General features: G+C 39.5%; 1 protein-coding gene across 5 annotated transcripts in view; it reads right to left on the bottom strand.

The window, feature by feature from the left end:
* Positions 1-5,149: 5,149 nt before the first annotated feature.
* The window catches only part of stxbp5a (syntaxin binding protein 5a (tomosyn)), a 99,199-nt gene continuing 87,950 nt past the window's right edge, over positions 5,150-16,398 (bottom strand). Inside the window, exons 19-27 of one of the 5 annotated variants that reach the window (XM_044377277.1) lie at positions 15,632-15,694; positions 13,501-13,554; positions 11,230-11,280; positions 9,672-9,911; positions 9,090-9,459; positions 6,733-6,898; positions 6,263-6,374; positions 5,917-6,137; positions 5,150-5,453 (exon numbers count right to left, since the gene is read on the bottom strand). In XM_044377277.1, the coding sequence (XP_044233212.1) occupies positions 5,412-5,453; positions 5,917-6,137; positions 6,263-6,374; positions 6,733-6,898; positions 9,090-9,459; positions 9,672-9,911; positions 11,230-11,280; positions 13,501-13,554; positions 15,632-15,694 (1,319 nt within the window). In that variant the 3' untranslated portion in view covers positions 5,150-5,411. Of the gene's footprint in view, positions 5,454-5,916; positions 6,138-6,262; positions 6,375-6,732; positions 6,899-9,089; positions 9,460-9,671; positions 9,954-11,229; positions 11,281-13,500; positions 13,555-15,631; positions 15,695-16,398 lie in introns of all 5 variants that reach the window. The other 4 variants (XM_044377275.1, XM_044377279.1, XM_044377278.1 and 1 more) reach the window with 4 other exon arrangements.

Below are 16,398 nucleotides of genomic sequence, written 5' to 3'. Positions count from 1 at the left end.
AAACCTGTCATTACTCAGTTTGTGGTTTCTCTTCTAACATGCTAGACAGTGAGTCACAAAAAGAAAATCTCTTTATTCAGAAACACATAAAACATGTTGTATTTTTGAATGAGGGGACACTTTCAATCAAGCTAAAACATACACTGCCAGCTCATTCTCCTGCCTCTCTCTGGTGTCACTCTGATTCCCGCTGTGCAGACATGGCTCGGGTCATTCATGTTTCCAGTCACCACGGCAACAGTCACACTGACGTGTCATTTGCTGAGCAGTGTGTGTGCACGCCTCTGTGTTGCCTAACCCTATATCTTGTGTGTTTGTGCGTGTGCTAACAAGGTCAGCAGTTCAAACAGTATGCATCAACAAACATTTCTCCCCAGTGACCTTCTCTTCATGACTTCAGTCAAATTGAACAAATCAACATAGGGTTTTTTTTCCCCTCACCTACCCCATCTCCCTTCCTCTGTCTCCATCTCAACTTACCCTTCAACCTCTCACCGCCACAGAAGCTTATCTTTGATGAAAGACACATGCACCCCTCCTAATAACATTATGACACCACTTTGTCTGATAGTTTTGTTTACGTAAAGAAGGGCTGATGATACACCACAAGGCCATCACCCCTATTCATTATATGGGAAGGGAGAGGACATGGGAAGGAGGAGGAGGGTGTCATTTCCTGTAAATAAGTGCTGGATTACTTCTTTGTGTGTGTGTGTATTTCCTTAGATTAATAATTTTTTTATTGAATTGTGTGATTACATATAGATTTTGCACATACAGCACATTTTAACTGTAAGCTAAAATAATTGAACACAGCTCTGTGTAATAAAGGAGTCGGAGTGCTGCTGCTTGGTGGTTTGTTGTTGTAGTTTGTCCAGTTTTCCCAATGTCCTTAAATCAGATGAGCAGACCAGCTGACAATTTTACAGACTTGGTTGGAAACACTGTGGCCCTACAGGGACTATCAATTTTTGTAAATGGAGTATATCTGCTTTCAGTTAAATTGATCATAAAATTGCTACAATGAAGAAAAATTCAATCATGGTCTGCTTTATCCCTCCAGCCAATGATCAATAGTTTTATTTGCAATAGGGTTAGTGTGTTGGTTTATAGAAAACCAAAGGATTCCAGTTACAGCATGAGGTCAACAAAATATTCTATCTTTATATTTTACACTGAGTATTATTCTCTGCCCATACGTCTTATCTAATTAGTTCACATTGAATTTCAGCTGTGACTCACCAGGCATGAGTCACACAAGGTCAGGGAGCATTAAGTGACAATGTACAGTCTGTAAATATTTTCTTCTACAGGAAATCGTCAGCTGAAGCTGGAAGCCTCGCTGGTTTCCGTGGTAATTGATCCATACCATAAGTCACTGCAAATACAGTACAGGGTGAACTTACTGACCTCCAGCAGTGCTTGCAGTCATCACATCAGCTTCAGTCAGCTTGACTGAGATTAATAGTATAGTGGACAATAGTATCTCTGATTTAAATAGGTCTATTCCAAATGGTAGTGGTCTATTGTAAGGCAGTTAAGTGGAAAAATACTAGAGAAAGCCTCCCATTGCAAGATAATGACTGTTTCTACTGGTGGACACAAGAACATGTACCAAAAATCACAATCAGATCACTAAAAGGTACTCTGCCAGGTAATTTAAGTGTGACAACATTAAGAAAATCAGTCAAGAGTGAAAATCCTATAATTCTCCAAAAAAGGTGTCCTTCAAGAGCTCCAGTGACATTTCATTGCCTCTGTCGTGGCTCCAAAGAAACCAGAGAGCGCATTTGGAAGTCGATTAGTGGTGATCAATGCAGGATTGTGTTGCTCAAAGACAGAGGGTATAAGCATACATAAGGCCATAAGCTAAAACAGTGAGCTGTTTCACTTACGAAAATGATTATATGACACCTCAGACTGAGAAATTGAAAATCTCCATCTTGCTAAATATTCAAATTTTATGACCAATTTCTGCTTCATCAATAAATGTATTATTTTATTAACATAATGGCAAACATTTTCTCATTAGATAAGGTAATATTGACTTGCAGTCCATTGGGATGTCATTGTTTTTTGTTGGCAACTCTTCATCTTTTCCGTTCAGTCTTTTTGCATATAAAAGGAAACCATGTGTGTTTGCTGCCATCTAGTGTTAAGATGCAAATATGGCAGTCGTTTGAACCATTGTCATCTACCTATTTTTCTTACTATGGGCACACTGTACCTACACTAAGTTCACCATTATGCTTGTCAATACTCTCTATCCTTAACATTCATCCCAAATATTACAACACACATATATATGCATTTCTTTCCGCTGGACATTTTTTACATCTTACAATCTCAATATAAGATTTTTTTTAAAGATGCATTAAGACAAAAATACATTTTCCACTTTTATTTTCCATTGCACAGTAATCTCTATCTACAGAATTTCTAAATTTTTGTGGCAGCAGATAAAGTCATAAACATCCATGTGAAAGTTGCATAAAACTGTACAAGAAAATTGGCTACAATGAGAAAAATACTGCAACCCACTGATAACTGTTGAATCCAGGACAGAAAATGGCATATGGCAGATAGAAAGGACTCCCTCTTTTTGTTTGAGTGTGCAGATTGTATTGGGTTAGAATACTGCATACTGTAGAGAATGGAAAAGAAACAAATCCCTTTAAGATGGAAAAAAACAAGTGTAACATTGAAAAAAAGAAAAAAAAAAGAAAAAACAGAAACACAAAGCAATAACAGTTGGGTCAGAGGGGAAGACATTGAACAAGTTTTCAGGGATGACCTCGAGCTAAAACTATTTTTCCTGAACTGTTTTTCCCCCCCTGCTTCTTCACCTTGGGGAGAAAAACACAGCTACCCACCGACATCCACACTACAATGCCTACTAAACACAGAGAAAGCCAGATCTGTAGCTGTGAAACCAATAGAGTCACTGGAAGACTCACTGGAAGAAGAGAGGAGAGAAGAGAGGACAAAGGCAAAGACTGAAAGAGTGAAGGAGAGTTGAAGCATGTGTGCGAAGACAGAACATGCGCCAGTTTAAATTTAACCACAATTCAGAGGTCATCCTTTAATCCTCTTTATCCTTTTGTTTTCTTTTTGTCGTAATTGGTGGCTTTAGTTCTTTTAACAGACACTCAACTGGACACAGACTGCTGACTGGTCAGACTAGGACATCAACATCAATTATTAAACAACCAAAACATAATATAATAAATTATATCACTTAATTTACATGAACACACCCTAACACACAGACAGACAGAGAGACATACAAACACACACATTCACACACACGCAAAGATGAATACCATAAATAAAAGTTGTATCTGAGCTGTGGTGGAATGGTTTTTGTTTTGAGGAAACAGCCTTATCAACCAACATTTGGGCCACTTTAAACACTAAACATTAGTCCAAATGTTACATTTTATGACACTGTGATATGATAGTAATATAAATGGCTGAGTTCCATTCCAACTTGCTCTATTTCTTGAACCCTGATAGGTGATGAAGATGCTAATACTTCTAAATGGAGCCTTGCTGACCTGATGGACGCAAGCATCCAAAGTTGTCGGGTGAAGCCATGCCTTGTGACACACATTATACTGTCTGGTATTGAGACTCACGGTGTGGCGAACCAGGTGTTAATGCAATGGAAAAGCTAAAGTAACTCTTTGGCGTCAGAAAAAATATGGCCTCTCTCCTCTTATGTTGCGTGAGCAACCTCAACGTTTACTTTCCAGTTGGTCTTAAGATTGTCAAACTATTTACTTATATACAAATAAAGGTTAAAAGCCTGGTAGACAGAGCGATACACCACATTTGAGCTTTACTGCAAATATGGAGATAGAAACAAGATCATAATGATGAAGTTTCTGACACCAAACACAACTGTTTCTTGCACCTCAATAAATAAATATTAACAAAGGAGTCACACTGATAACTTTCTCATACAGAAAACTGTCAGCAAAAACAACTGAAATGTTCTTGAATGTATGCCTTTAAAGGATTGCGCATCCATGTTCATATTATCCTGCATATATGAATACACATAAATAGGGTTTCTATTCATGTGTATGTAATCTCCATAATGATGTGCACTCCAGAATTCAATTAGAAACTCCTGAAAACCCAACACATCTGGCTAGACTATTATGGTATTTAACACTGATTTCATCAGCATTTGTACAGTCACACATAGACTGAGCCAAACTGTGGAACCTTATAACATTAGAGGGTGAGGGAGGCAGTTAACATCACATCAGATAAGTCAATATTATGTCTGGTTCATACGCGCTTGCTTTACAATTACAAAATCAAGAAATTTGATGTCGCCATTGTCAGTGAGTACTAAATGATATATGCCTTTTATATCCTTGCCCTCCTTTTAGATTCCAGCCCTTTTCATAAGGAGAAATTAATTTGAGTTGTTAGACAAAAGCCACAAAACGTATTTTTTCAACAAACCAAATATCATCTCCACTTTCACAACAATAGAAAAATAAGAGATTTTCCAATAATACAGACGGAGCAAATAACCAAACAGTTAACAAATAGAGGAATGGCAAGAAAATAGAAATTAACACACACACGCACACACACTGTCGGTAACGATATGAAAGTCTGTAAGATACAGAGGAGAGTCTAGAGGTTGAGCGAGATGACAAAATATCCAGTGTACATCAGAATAAGTTGCTTTTATCCCTGTGACTCTCTGCATAGAGGAGGCATCACTGTCGCAGCACTTCCTGTGGCTCTCCCACGCTGCCTCCTTCAGTCTTCCAACCTCGCTTCTGTCTCCTTGTTGAGTTATCCCTTTGTTTTTGTACTTGTCACTCAGAAGTGGATACAGCGTTGCACATTTATTAGATTTATGTATATACTGTATAATGATGTATTTAGATTCTTTTTCCTTCTTTTTACATTTCAAGAATTTTTTGTAGTCTTTGTTTCTTCATTAGGTATTTGTCTTTTTTCAGCTGTGTTCGTCGGTTTGAACATCAGCCCCGAAGGGCTCGGAGCGAAGACAACAGTCAAGGACATTTTGGCAAATGAGAATGAAGAAACTCCAGGTGCGTGGGCCAATCGGCTACCTCGGAGGAGAGGCTGAACAGAGATAAACAAAGAGACGAGAACATAAAAAAAAGACACCATTTATTTGCTCCCTCTGAGGTTGTCCTTCTCCCCTGTCTACCCCTCAGTTCCACCCTAAGACTGAGGTAAGAACAGTATTCAACATTGTGCTAGGGAAGAAAATCCCAAGTGTCTCAGTGAAGAAGGCTTGGAGGGACGGATGAATGGACAGACGGATGGGTGGGGGGGGGGTCACTGTGAGTCCAAATGAGCTAATGGAAGGTGACAGTCGTGTCCACGGAGCTCCGCTCCTCCCCCATCACTGATCAGAACTGGTACCATTTTTTGTCTTTGCACTTCAGCATCATCTGGAAACAGAGAAAATGTTTATGTTATGGTTAAAAATATGAGGTATAGTTTGCTAATTATAGTGAATTGCACAATCCTCTTAACTGTGAATGTCAACATGAGACTGAATTTCATTTAATATATCAAAAAATGATGGGATTTGTGCTTTCATTTAGTTCATCTGGTCAGTAAAAATATAAGAACTGTAGGAAATACTGGACTCAACATATTTTAGGAGCTATTTCCATTTCTGTATTAATTTCTGTAATGTGAATCTTGAAGTGAGTGAGCTTTTCTATGATATAACCTTCCCCGTTCATGGTACAAAAAACTTTTAACAAGCACATACTGCCCTCTAGTGGTAAAATATAATAAGTCAGTACTGTTTCTGAAATAATTTAGGGAGGCAGAGCACTCATCACATACAGCATTCCACTGCACTGCACCATAATTGTTGGATATCTGGATAACAGTGTCTTTTACCTCATGGGCGTGTTTGGAAAAGGAATCTGCGCTGGCCATCATCGCAGCTGTCCTCTCCTCCAGCTCACCCAGTTTCTGGCCTCTTTCATCCAGTGCTATCCGGGCACGTGCCAAATCTCCCACCACACCAGAGGCTGCCCCCTTCATGCCCTCAATGCCGCCCGGGCCCGGGATGTGCTGGGCCAGGCTTCGGGATGCCCTTCCAGCTGCTACCTCACCAACTGAGCTCAGAGGAAAGGAAAGAAAAACAGATTAGAAAGTGAATTAGAGTTTGGAACAACAATGAACTGAACCACAGTGACAGAATATGTGAGTGTGTGCGTGTGAACGTGTGGGTTTGACGTACATAGTTCCTCTCTATCCAGTGACTGTGCCCCTCCCCCAAAGAGACCCTTGAAGAACCCTCTGTTGGGCGCCTCCGGTGTCTCCACTGGTGTAAATAATTCACCCAGCATCTCCTGAAACATCAACACACATTCAGATACCTTTAGATACAAATTTCTAACCTGACAAATAAATACACACAGTGTAGTATGTCAGAAAAGCAAAGGTTCCCAAAGACACTACAGATATTTCACATTAATATATGAACTGTTTACACAACACATAGGATACAATTTCTTAACTTTACTTAAGATTTCAACCCCAAATAATGAAGCATGGCTCACTGGCTCATAGCTCACTCTCAAGTGTTAGTATGAAAAGAGTAACGCCTGCACACTTACTCCAAAGCCATAATTTTTTATTCAAACAGACAATGTTTCGATTCAAGTCAGATCTTCATCAGGTCAAAATCACTCTCAAGTGTCAGCTGACCTGCAGGTTCTCACAAGTGTCCTGGCTGTAAGTGATCCTCTGGATCTCAGTGGGGGAGCAGAGGTACATGGCCTGACCCAAGTTGGTGAAGCAGAACGTCCTGGCTATCCGCATGTCTGTCAAAGGCAGGTAGTTTACATCCATGAGTGGTCTCAGTCCTGGCAAACTAGAAATGGGACACAGAAATACATTTTTAATTATTTTGAATCTAAAGAATACTGCAAGACTGCAAATAAATGCTACTGCAAAAGGCTATGAAGATCTTAGTGCCATAGTAAGTCTAAGGCCTAAGGTCCATAGAGCTTATATTACAACTTTCATCACAACCACTGACCATGCATGAACTGCATTTAGAGTATTTCAACCTATTAAAACATTGAGGACAATACACACACACACACACACACACACACACACATGACATCTGGGCATCTTTGCTCTGTCAGACACCCATATGGAAGGCTGCTGTCTCTGTCTCTCTCCTCTGGGGAAGTGAAGATTAATGAGGATGAGCGACAGACTAACACACCCTTCCTCATTTATACCCGGTGTGTGTCTGCATGTGTGGGTTGTTTTGTAACCTTGCTATGTTGCTTCAAATTGTAAGGTTAAATTGAGGACAATGTTTAAGCTAAAGTAAAGTTAAAGGGTGATTGTCAATGTCAGGTCCTCATAAGGGCAGATGTTTGAGTGTGTGTGGGTGTGTTTGTTATGGGTGTGTATCAAGACAAAAGTTTGTGTTTGACTTTGAATGGCAACTTGAGCGAAAGGGGAAGTTTAATTGAGGAGATAATATGATGATCCTGTCTGCCTCTTTGGTGACAGCATTTATTTTTGCCATTCAAAAGTTTAATCTGTTGCCCTGATAAACAAAACTGGGACAACTATTTTATGCTTGTAGAATATAGGGCACTATAATTGAATAAACATCATTGACCACAAACTCTTTTAAACACATCAGTGAGGTCATCTTTGCCAAATGTCAACAGTGCCTATATTTCCTGAAAAAGCTCTGCAAGCTCCACGCTCATCAAATCAGTTTTGCGAGCTTTTTATAGGTGCTTCATCGAATCTATCCCCACTTTCAAAATAACAGCTTGGTTTGGAGCAATGAGCAACATTCACACAATAACCTTCCAAATGATCATTCAGATCAACAGCAAAATCATTGGACTGGACAAGGAACCACTAAGCAATAATAGGAAACGCACTAGGGACAAAGAAGGTCAAATAGCCCAGGATACAACACACTGTCTACATGATCAATACAGCCTTCTCCCCTCAGGATGCAGGTACAGGTCTCTGATATTCAAAACCACACAGGCCACAGCAAGCTTCATTCCAGCCTCCATCTGCCCTTTGAACTCCTGAACTGGGTCTAGCTGGGTATTCAGATTGTCTCACACACACACTTGCACTTTGTACACACGCTATATATATATACACACACAGTTTAACATGTCCTTTAATTATGAGAACTATCTAAATACTGTTCCTAAACTGGACTAGTTTATGCTGATTTTATTGTTATTGACTGATTTGCTTGTTTGGTTGTGTGCACTGGTACTCTCGTCACAAAAGAAGTTCCTAATGGAAAAATAAAGTTGTTTGAATATTTGAATATAAATGATACATAATAAAGCTAGCACTGAGAAAAAATCTTAATCAATGACGGTTCAATCATCACATCACATTAAAGTGATATCCCACCCAAAATCTATCCTTTGAGTTTTAAACACCCACCCCATGAAGGCTTGAAAGGAGTAAAAGTTTGTACTTTGAGAACGACTACACTGACAACGAAGGCTGCGGTCAGCTTGGGTTCACATTGGCTAAAGTGAAGTCCAAGAGTGCTAAGTTTTCATCATTGAAAAAAAACAAACAAAAATGTCTCAAACTACTCCTGCAGCCTTATCAACTTGTACATTCTGTGCACACCACCATCTGTTAACACAAAATGTTCCAAACTCATATTTTCTTTTTCAAAATATGGCTAAATACCCAACTTCCATCTCAGTCCTCATGCACGACAGGAAGAACGCCCGTTTCCTGCTCCTCTATCTGTCAGAATTGATCTCTCTTGACTCACTTTTACAGCATTTTTACAGTGTTCCAGACTCAGAGGATTTTGGAAGGAGTATCATGGTAATGCTGAGCAATATTGGCAAAAATATTGATCTTCCAAGTGTGAAAACTTTTCTCTGTGAGTGCAATAAAACATACCTAGCCCAACAGAAGGTGGATGACATATACTGAAATCTAATGATAGGACCATGATTTATTCAAACCGACTTTGATAGATTGGTTTTATTAATAACTCACTATTTCTGACTGAGGCAGACTGACATGTTTCTCACCTGAGGGTCATGATGTGGCCGTTAGCACAGAAGCACGCCAGGCACACGCCTTGGCTCATCTGCACCACATCTGCCCGTAGGATGAAGGAAGTCTCTGTGATACTATGTTTATAGATGCAGGTCTGGGAGGGCAGGGAAATGACTTTGGCCTGTTTTTCTGAGCACACCACGGCGTACTGGCTCTCATTGAGGTCCTGGGAGGTGGAAGGGGAAACTGAGACGGGCCGGCGTTTACGGACCTTCTCTCTTTCTTCGCCATCTGCTGTAACGTTGGGTTCATACCAAGGATCAAAAGCAGGGGGCAGCAGGGCACCCGTGGAGTCCAAGAAAGCCATCCGCAAGTGGCTGCCCTTCAGCCGTACCAACATGCCTGAGGAATGGGAGGAAAAGGTTTGTTACTGAAATGAAACTCAATGGATTTATCATCATCCGTGTTGCTGCTGTTTTGATGCCGTTATACCTTGTAACTCCGATTTTATATATATAACATTATTGACGTTATCTGTGCCAAATTCATCTAAGATAACAATATAGTTCACTCTAAATTCATCCCTCCCTCACCCATCCTATCCCATCACCTACCTGTAGGTGAAATGATAACTGGCTGAAGTTGCCGTTGTTCCCCAGCAGGTGGCAATGTGAGAGCCAGAGTCAGCACGGTGCCCAGGGAGGTGCCCACATACAGGCAGGGTGTCAAAGTGCTGTCCCCCTTCCGAGCGAAGGTCTCGCAAAAGTGGAAGGAACTGATGGCTTCTTTAGCTTCCTTGTCGATGCTGGTGACACTGGAGGAGCGTGAGCGGCTGAAAGAATTGTCCCGGTGGTCTAATGGGTTGGCACCCCGCGGCGGGCATACAGACAGGAGGACAGTAAGGAGAAAACAGACAAAGGTAAAGCACCTGCAATGCACTAACAACACAAGATAGACAAGACAGATGTGGACATTGTACTGTACATTGAAAATAAAATGTAAATTAAGTAAAAGGCATAAAGTTTTTCATAATTACAAATGAAACCTTTGGGTGTGAAATGGTGTTCTGGTTAAAAGTTCACAGCACACTGAAGACATCCGAAGCAAGTAAATAGAAGAGTTAAGTTTTAATGCACCTGTAGTTATCATTTGAAACTCTGAGTGAACTTAATGACCCCAGCTGTGAATCAGTATTTGTTTATGACTGATTGCTGTAAGGTGTGGCAATATATTCTGCATACATGGGAAACTGGGAAAGAAAACCAAAAGTATTGGGTTCCATACTTAGCGGTGGGTAAGTATAGGAAAGATGTATAACTTATTTTGTAAGTAGAGCAACATCACCTGAGACCTATTTGGCTGTAACTTTACAGCATTACAGCTTTCATGTGTTGTACAATACAGACAAATACATACAATACGAACATTTGCATATTTACACAGACTGATCAACATTTTCAATATGTTTTATCCCCAATCAGTAGTTTTATGAAATATTCATGATATAACTATCAGGCATTTTGGTTACACATGTACACTATAACACTGAAACATATATATATATATATATAAAAAAAACACACACAGATAAATATCTTTGGCACTCACACATTTTAACTTTACCCTTCAAAAAAAACAAAAAAAAAACTCCATCCAAGGTCCTTGATACTTTAGGATTTTAGGAAAAACTGGTGTACACCCCTTGAGAAGGTAATGCTTCTTTCTTTATAAAAGTGATCTCCTGTTTAATTAAATTTGTAAGGACCCAATCAGACAGAGAAACAAAAGACACGAAGAACACAGAAGAGAAAGAGAAAGCTGCAAAAGTTACAGAAAGCTTTACAGTGAGATGGAGTGTGCATAGATTAGCTTAGCACCACTGACCTCTAGTAAAACCCCCACCAAGGTCAAAAAAGTGGGAGTCAGCGCACTGAAGAACATTTCACACTCAATTTAATTCCAAAAATTTGATTCAGTTCAACGAATTTCAATCAGATCAGTGCTACTTTTGTCTCATGCAAACTTAAGAAAAACATCTGCACAGCTTGCCAATTTTGAGGCTAACAACCAGAAAAAAAACTGGACTAATGGAATGTGGTGGAGTCCAGTCGGAGTGAGAAAAGTATACTGCATTTCATACAAATTGTTTGGAGACACGAAGTCAAGGCTTACCCAAGTCTGGCTTTAGCTCAGTAGGCAAGCTTAATTTCCGTGACATCTTTGCTGGAAAAAAGAGAACATCCCTCTTTACAAACACACGTCTAAGCTAACACACGATGCCATGCAAAGCTAGTTAACTAGCATTGGGGTAGGACTGTGCACAAAGCTAAAATACACAAAAAAACAACAAAAGGCTGTTGAACAAGTGCCTGGGGATTGTTTCACTGACATTGAGAGCCAAAATGCTTCACACAGGAAGAGGAGACTGCATGAGGACTCAGAGACAGCCCTGTGTTTCAGAGGCATGCTGTGTGACAGACAAAACAAACGAGGTGACCTCTGTTGCACAATGCCCTGGAAAAGAGGACTGGTGAGACGCATCAAAACGGCACAGCCATTCAGGACCCTCATGCCACAGGAGCATGCATCAAGAACAAGGGAGTAACAGGAAACAGAAAATACTGAACAGGAGATGGAAGAAGATAGTGGGAAAAGAAGTAAAAAGCTACTGACTGCTAGTTTTTGTAGGCTAATGTAGGCCAACTTTGGTTACTGAATTAGGCATACTTACCCCAAACTGTCTCAACGAGTACAAAATACACTTTATTGCGACATGTATGCAAATAACTTCCACCATGATCACCTCATTCCACTTCTTTAAATCAGGTTAACTAATCATTCCATCTTTTTAAAGAGTGTCAATCTAAAAGAAAACCGATAAGGGTTTTAAATATTATATCTCTGTCTGTAGGAGAAATGTATAGAACAAACTATGTTAGTGGGACCCTTGTCATGCGTGCACTGAAACATTATGCTCACTAATGATGGTTATGATAAAATTATAACCGAAGTAGCAGGTTTTCTTACATTGGACTTGCAAAACTAATCACAAGTAAAGAAATTCATAAGAAATCTCTCTAAAGCAGGCCTGACATCTCAAAGCTAAAAACGGGATATTTTTTAATATCAAATTAGATTGTTTCCATTTTGAAAATAAAGTGGCAGAAGCATGCTCTGAATGTCTGATACTCGTCACTTCCAGTTTTTTGTTTTTTAATCAGTGCTTGCTGTTGTCTTGCTCCTATTCATAACTAATACACAGAAGTCTACAAACCGATAGTTTTAAATGTTACCCTCTATTTACCTTGGAATTTAAAGGCTCTGCACGTCCACACAGGTGTTTTCATTTAATCAGGCTCATCAGACCTCAGCTCAGGTCTCAGAAGTTGGGTGGAGCTATGTTGACAATTATGTGAGGTCATCAAACTCTATGAACCAATAAGAATGATAAAGGGGAAATGTTTCTGCCCTCACAAGTGCAAATAAAATTTGTTCAAATTAGACAAAGTAAATGAAAAAACCTGTGTGGGTATACCATGGATGCCTTTAAGGTAAAATAGCCTTTTCAGTGGAGTAGATATGTTTTAAAGCTTAGAATATTTTGAACAGAAAGCCTTGTGAAATTTCAGATTTTAACAGACCCTGTAAATGACGTCAAGCTGGGGCAAGTAAAGAATCCACAACACTGGTTGGAGTAGTGGCAGGTCTGGGCAAGGTCAAAACTCTACCTGCACTCATTCTGACTTGAGTCTGAAAGAGGATGGGCTCCAGATTCCCTCATTTAGACCGACACAAAAAGTTTCACTTTTAACTCATCAGTTAGTTTAAATATACTTAAGTAGTTGATAAGAAATGATCTATTTAATCAACACACACTGGAGGTTCACAAGGACACAGTTGGACAGATGAGTTGCTCTTGGTTCTGTGATGTCATCATACTGCACTATGGACAAAGAACGCCAATCATGTCAGTGTAGAGGAGGCCGGGACAGATACCACACGCAGGCACATGTACAGTTTGACACTCGTGCTACATACATGTAGCATGCAATGTGAGTCTTAGGCAACTGAGGTGTATCTATAAACAGCCGCAGTCCCACTCAACTTCCAGGTTAGCCTCTGCTCCATGAGCTTCTAGTTCTCTATGTAGTTTTCTGTCCAATTACTTATGTATTCAGTATCTGAGTACAGAAGTAAACAGGAGCACCTTGACATTTCAACCAAGGAAAAGGCACAGTTGTTTATATTTACAGACAGTGAGAACCAAAAGATAGTGGAACAGAGGCTAACCCAGATGTGAATCCGAGCTTCAGCTCTCATTTGTCAGGGTATTTCTTCCCACTATGGTGACTATGACACGGAGGACAGAGACAGGGGGGACAAATCTGGACCACGTTTGTCTTGCCTAAACACGCTCTTATGAAAATCTTTGGCCAATCTTACCTCCTCTACCACCGCCATTGTAGAATTGCTGTAGATTGCTGTTTGACGTCAACACTTTTGGGGGTGTAAGGAGGAAAGTAAAGTACAGTAAATGTGAAGTTAGAAACACCCTTTGGCTTGTTACTATATACAAGCTATCGCTGTTCACCTTATGAGTCACTTCTTTTGATCCTGAGCAGCAAAGTTGCTGGTTCAAAATTCAGGACACTGGTTTTGTTCAAATACCTGGTTTTCTGAAGTAAAAACCTGTATCCTGAAAAGGATTCACCAGAGTGTTTTTACATTGAGAGAATATTACAACTGACTGATTTTCATAATAAAAACAACTGGTCGAGCGAATCGAGTCTAGTTGAGGCTCCAATCCCTTTTAATTTCACAGATAAGAAAGGTCTACATGACATCTTAAGTTATATTACATTTGTGCCTAAAATGAAAAGATTTTTTTTTTCAGTTTAATTTGGCTATCATAATGAGCAACATTTGTAATTAAAACACCAATCATACACACTCACAAGATTTGCAAGTGTGCAAAAAAAGAGAAAAAAGAGGGTGCTATTTACACTTTGTGTACTATACGTCCTTACAATGTTTAATGCAATGACCATTACAGTATGACCACTTTAATTTGTTTTTCATGCAAATCAAGTTATTTCAATAATTTTCTTGACTCAACTGACACTATCTTGCCACTAAATGAGTCTGAATTCAACAGCCTGCAACTTATTTCAGGTGAAACTCCATGAAAAGAAATTATAATTGTTTTTCTTCAACTGGCAGACTTTATAACTTACCAAAAAAGAAAAAGAGACAAATACACTTTGACTTGACTGAGACTTAACAGCAGATTTTTTTTGCAGGGAGGCACCTTATCTCTCTCTGTCCTATGAATAATGCAGAGCAGACAGATGTATCAGGCCACAGTCTGCTGGCACCAGACATGGGGGTTGGGACAGCCATCATACCTGGAAACAGGACTCCCCGACTTTGAGATTTGTTTTCTGTCTGACCTTTTTAAAAAGCTCCTTATTTTCAGTGTGCTAATGCCAAGTTGCCCCTAATGAGATGGATCTGGGCTGTTCTCTCTCCGACACCTTCAGCTGAAATACTAATGATGTAGATTAAGAAGGAGGCAAGTAAACGAGCAGCAGAGCATCTCATTGCTGTAATACACAACTCACTTCTTAGAAGTCATCTTCAAATAGGCTGAATATTTATAAGTGACATACAGCTGATGAAAATAAAATATTGTATCTTACAGTACAAACTATTTGTGTTTGCACTTAGTCATACTCACCGAAGTGAAAACAGTTTAATAAGTTAATAATAATAAGGAATCTCTTCAGTACAGTGCACCCAGACACATTTAAATGTTTAACTGACAGAGGATCCCTGTTCAAAATCCAAGTCAGAAGTTAATTAGTATCAAGTAATACAACACATTTAACTCTAGGATATTTTTCAGAATTATGCTATTATGCAGCTATATGTGTGCATGTGAAAACACCCACAGCCCTTCAAATTGAACTTTTTTCTTTTCAACTAATACTCGAGTTATTTTTAAATTAATGAGTTTCTCTCCCAGAATGCAGAGTTTTGTTTAACAGTTTCATTCAATTTATAATTCTTAGCTGTCACATTGAATTAGAATCATAGAGATTGGATAGAGTCTATAACCCAGTTTTCCAGGATACTGAAAGAGATTAGAACACATTTATTCCTGTCTATTGAACTCTGCAAAATGGTAAAAGAATGCATGCACAAATGGAATCTAGGGAAAAAAATACTCTTGAAAACCCATAAACGTACGGTATTAAACTCAAACAGTGCATTTCTAAAGACTGAGGTAGGAGGAAATTGACAATTTTATGGTTCAACCAAAAAAAACCAAAAAACCCTTCAGTACAATTCCAGTTTGATGAGCAACAATTTTAATAAAACAGTATTAAAAGTAGAGGCTCTTTTGAAACATGAATCCTCTTCCCTAACCAATTCTCCTCTTGCATTCAAATACATGGTATTATATGTATATTTTTGACTGGCTGACTGTTTGGATTTTTACATCTAGTAAGCACAAAGACTCTGTTATATTTATCCCATTTTTCTTTCAAAAAGACACCGAAAGACATGTTACCTGAAGTAGGGGACTTGCAGCGGTCCTCTGATGTTGCTGAGCCCTCATTGATGTCGCACAAACCTGCAACAGAGATCACACAGTTCAACTCATTAAAACCAAAATAAAGCAAGTCAAAAAGGACAGCTGGGCTGTTCATTATGTGTGCCTATAACACTTCCTTTTCTTCTTTTTTTTATCAAACATTGCCACTTCAGAACATCAGATGTCAACTGCCCCTAGAAATATTGCATGTTTTTGGGAGACTGGCTTAGAGCATACATAGAAATGGATGATTTCCACACCTGATGTTCTTTTCGTTTGACAGGTAAGTGTTCCACTCATACATTGGGTATACAACTCATACTTTAAACATGAGGGAGATTAAGTCAACTTTAACGTTTCTTTATCCAGTTTTAAAGCTAAACTCTCCCTTTCCCGTGTGTGTGTGTGTGTACATGTGACATTGTCCTGTGAGGCAGAAAGCCAAGCAGACAGCAGTCCCTGTTGGCAGAGAAGCACAGCTGGACGTCTGATTACTGCTCACACTCGCCAAGCTCTGACAGGTGCCAGCCCACTGCTTACCAGTCACTGACACCAGATGCTCTGTGTGTATTTACATGTGTGTGTGCTTGTCTATATGGGAGCATTTGCCTCTGTGAGTGTGTGTGTGTTTGCGTGCACATGTGTAGCATAGCGTATTTGTGCACAAACACTCACAAACCCCTCGGCATTCACACACAAGCCTTACTAATCCATCCATCAAACTTTTGGTTGAGTCTGGGCGG

This window comes from Thunnus albacares, chromosome 16 (assembly GCF_914725855.1).
Source record: "Thunnus albacares chromosome 16, fThuAlb1.1, whole genome shotgun sequence".
Taxonomy (NCBI): domain Eukaryota; kingdom Metazoa; phylum Chordata; class Actinopteri; order Scombriformes; family Scombridae; genus Thunnus; species Thunnus albacares.
The sequence above is the reverse complement of the archived record's forward strand: the minus strand, read 5'-3'. Positions and strand labels throughout refer to the sequence as shown.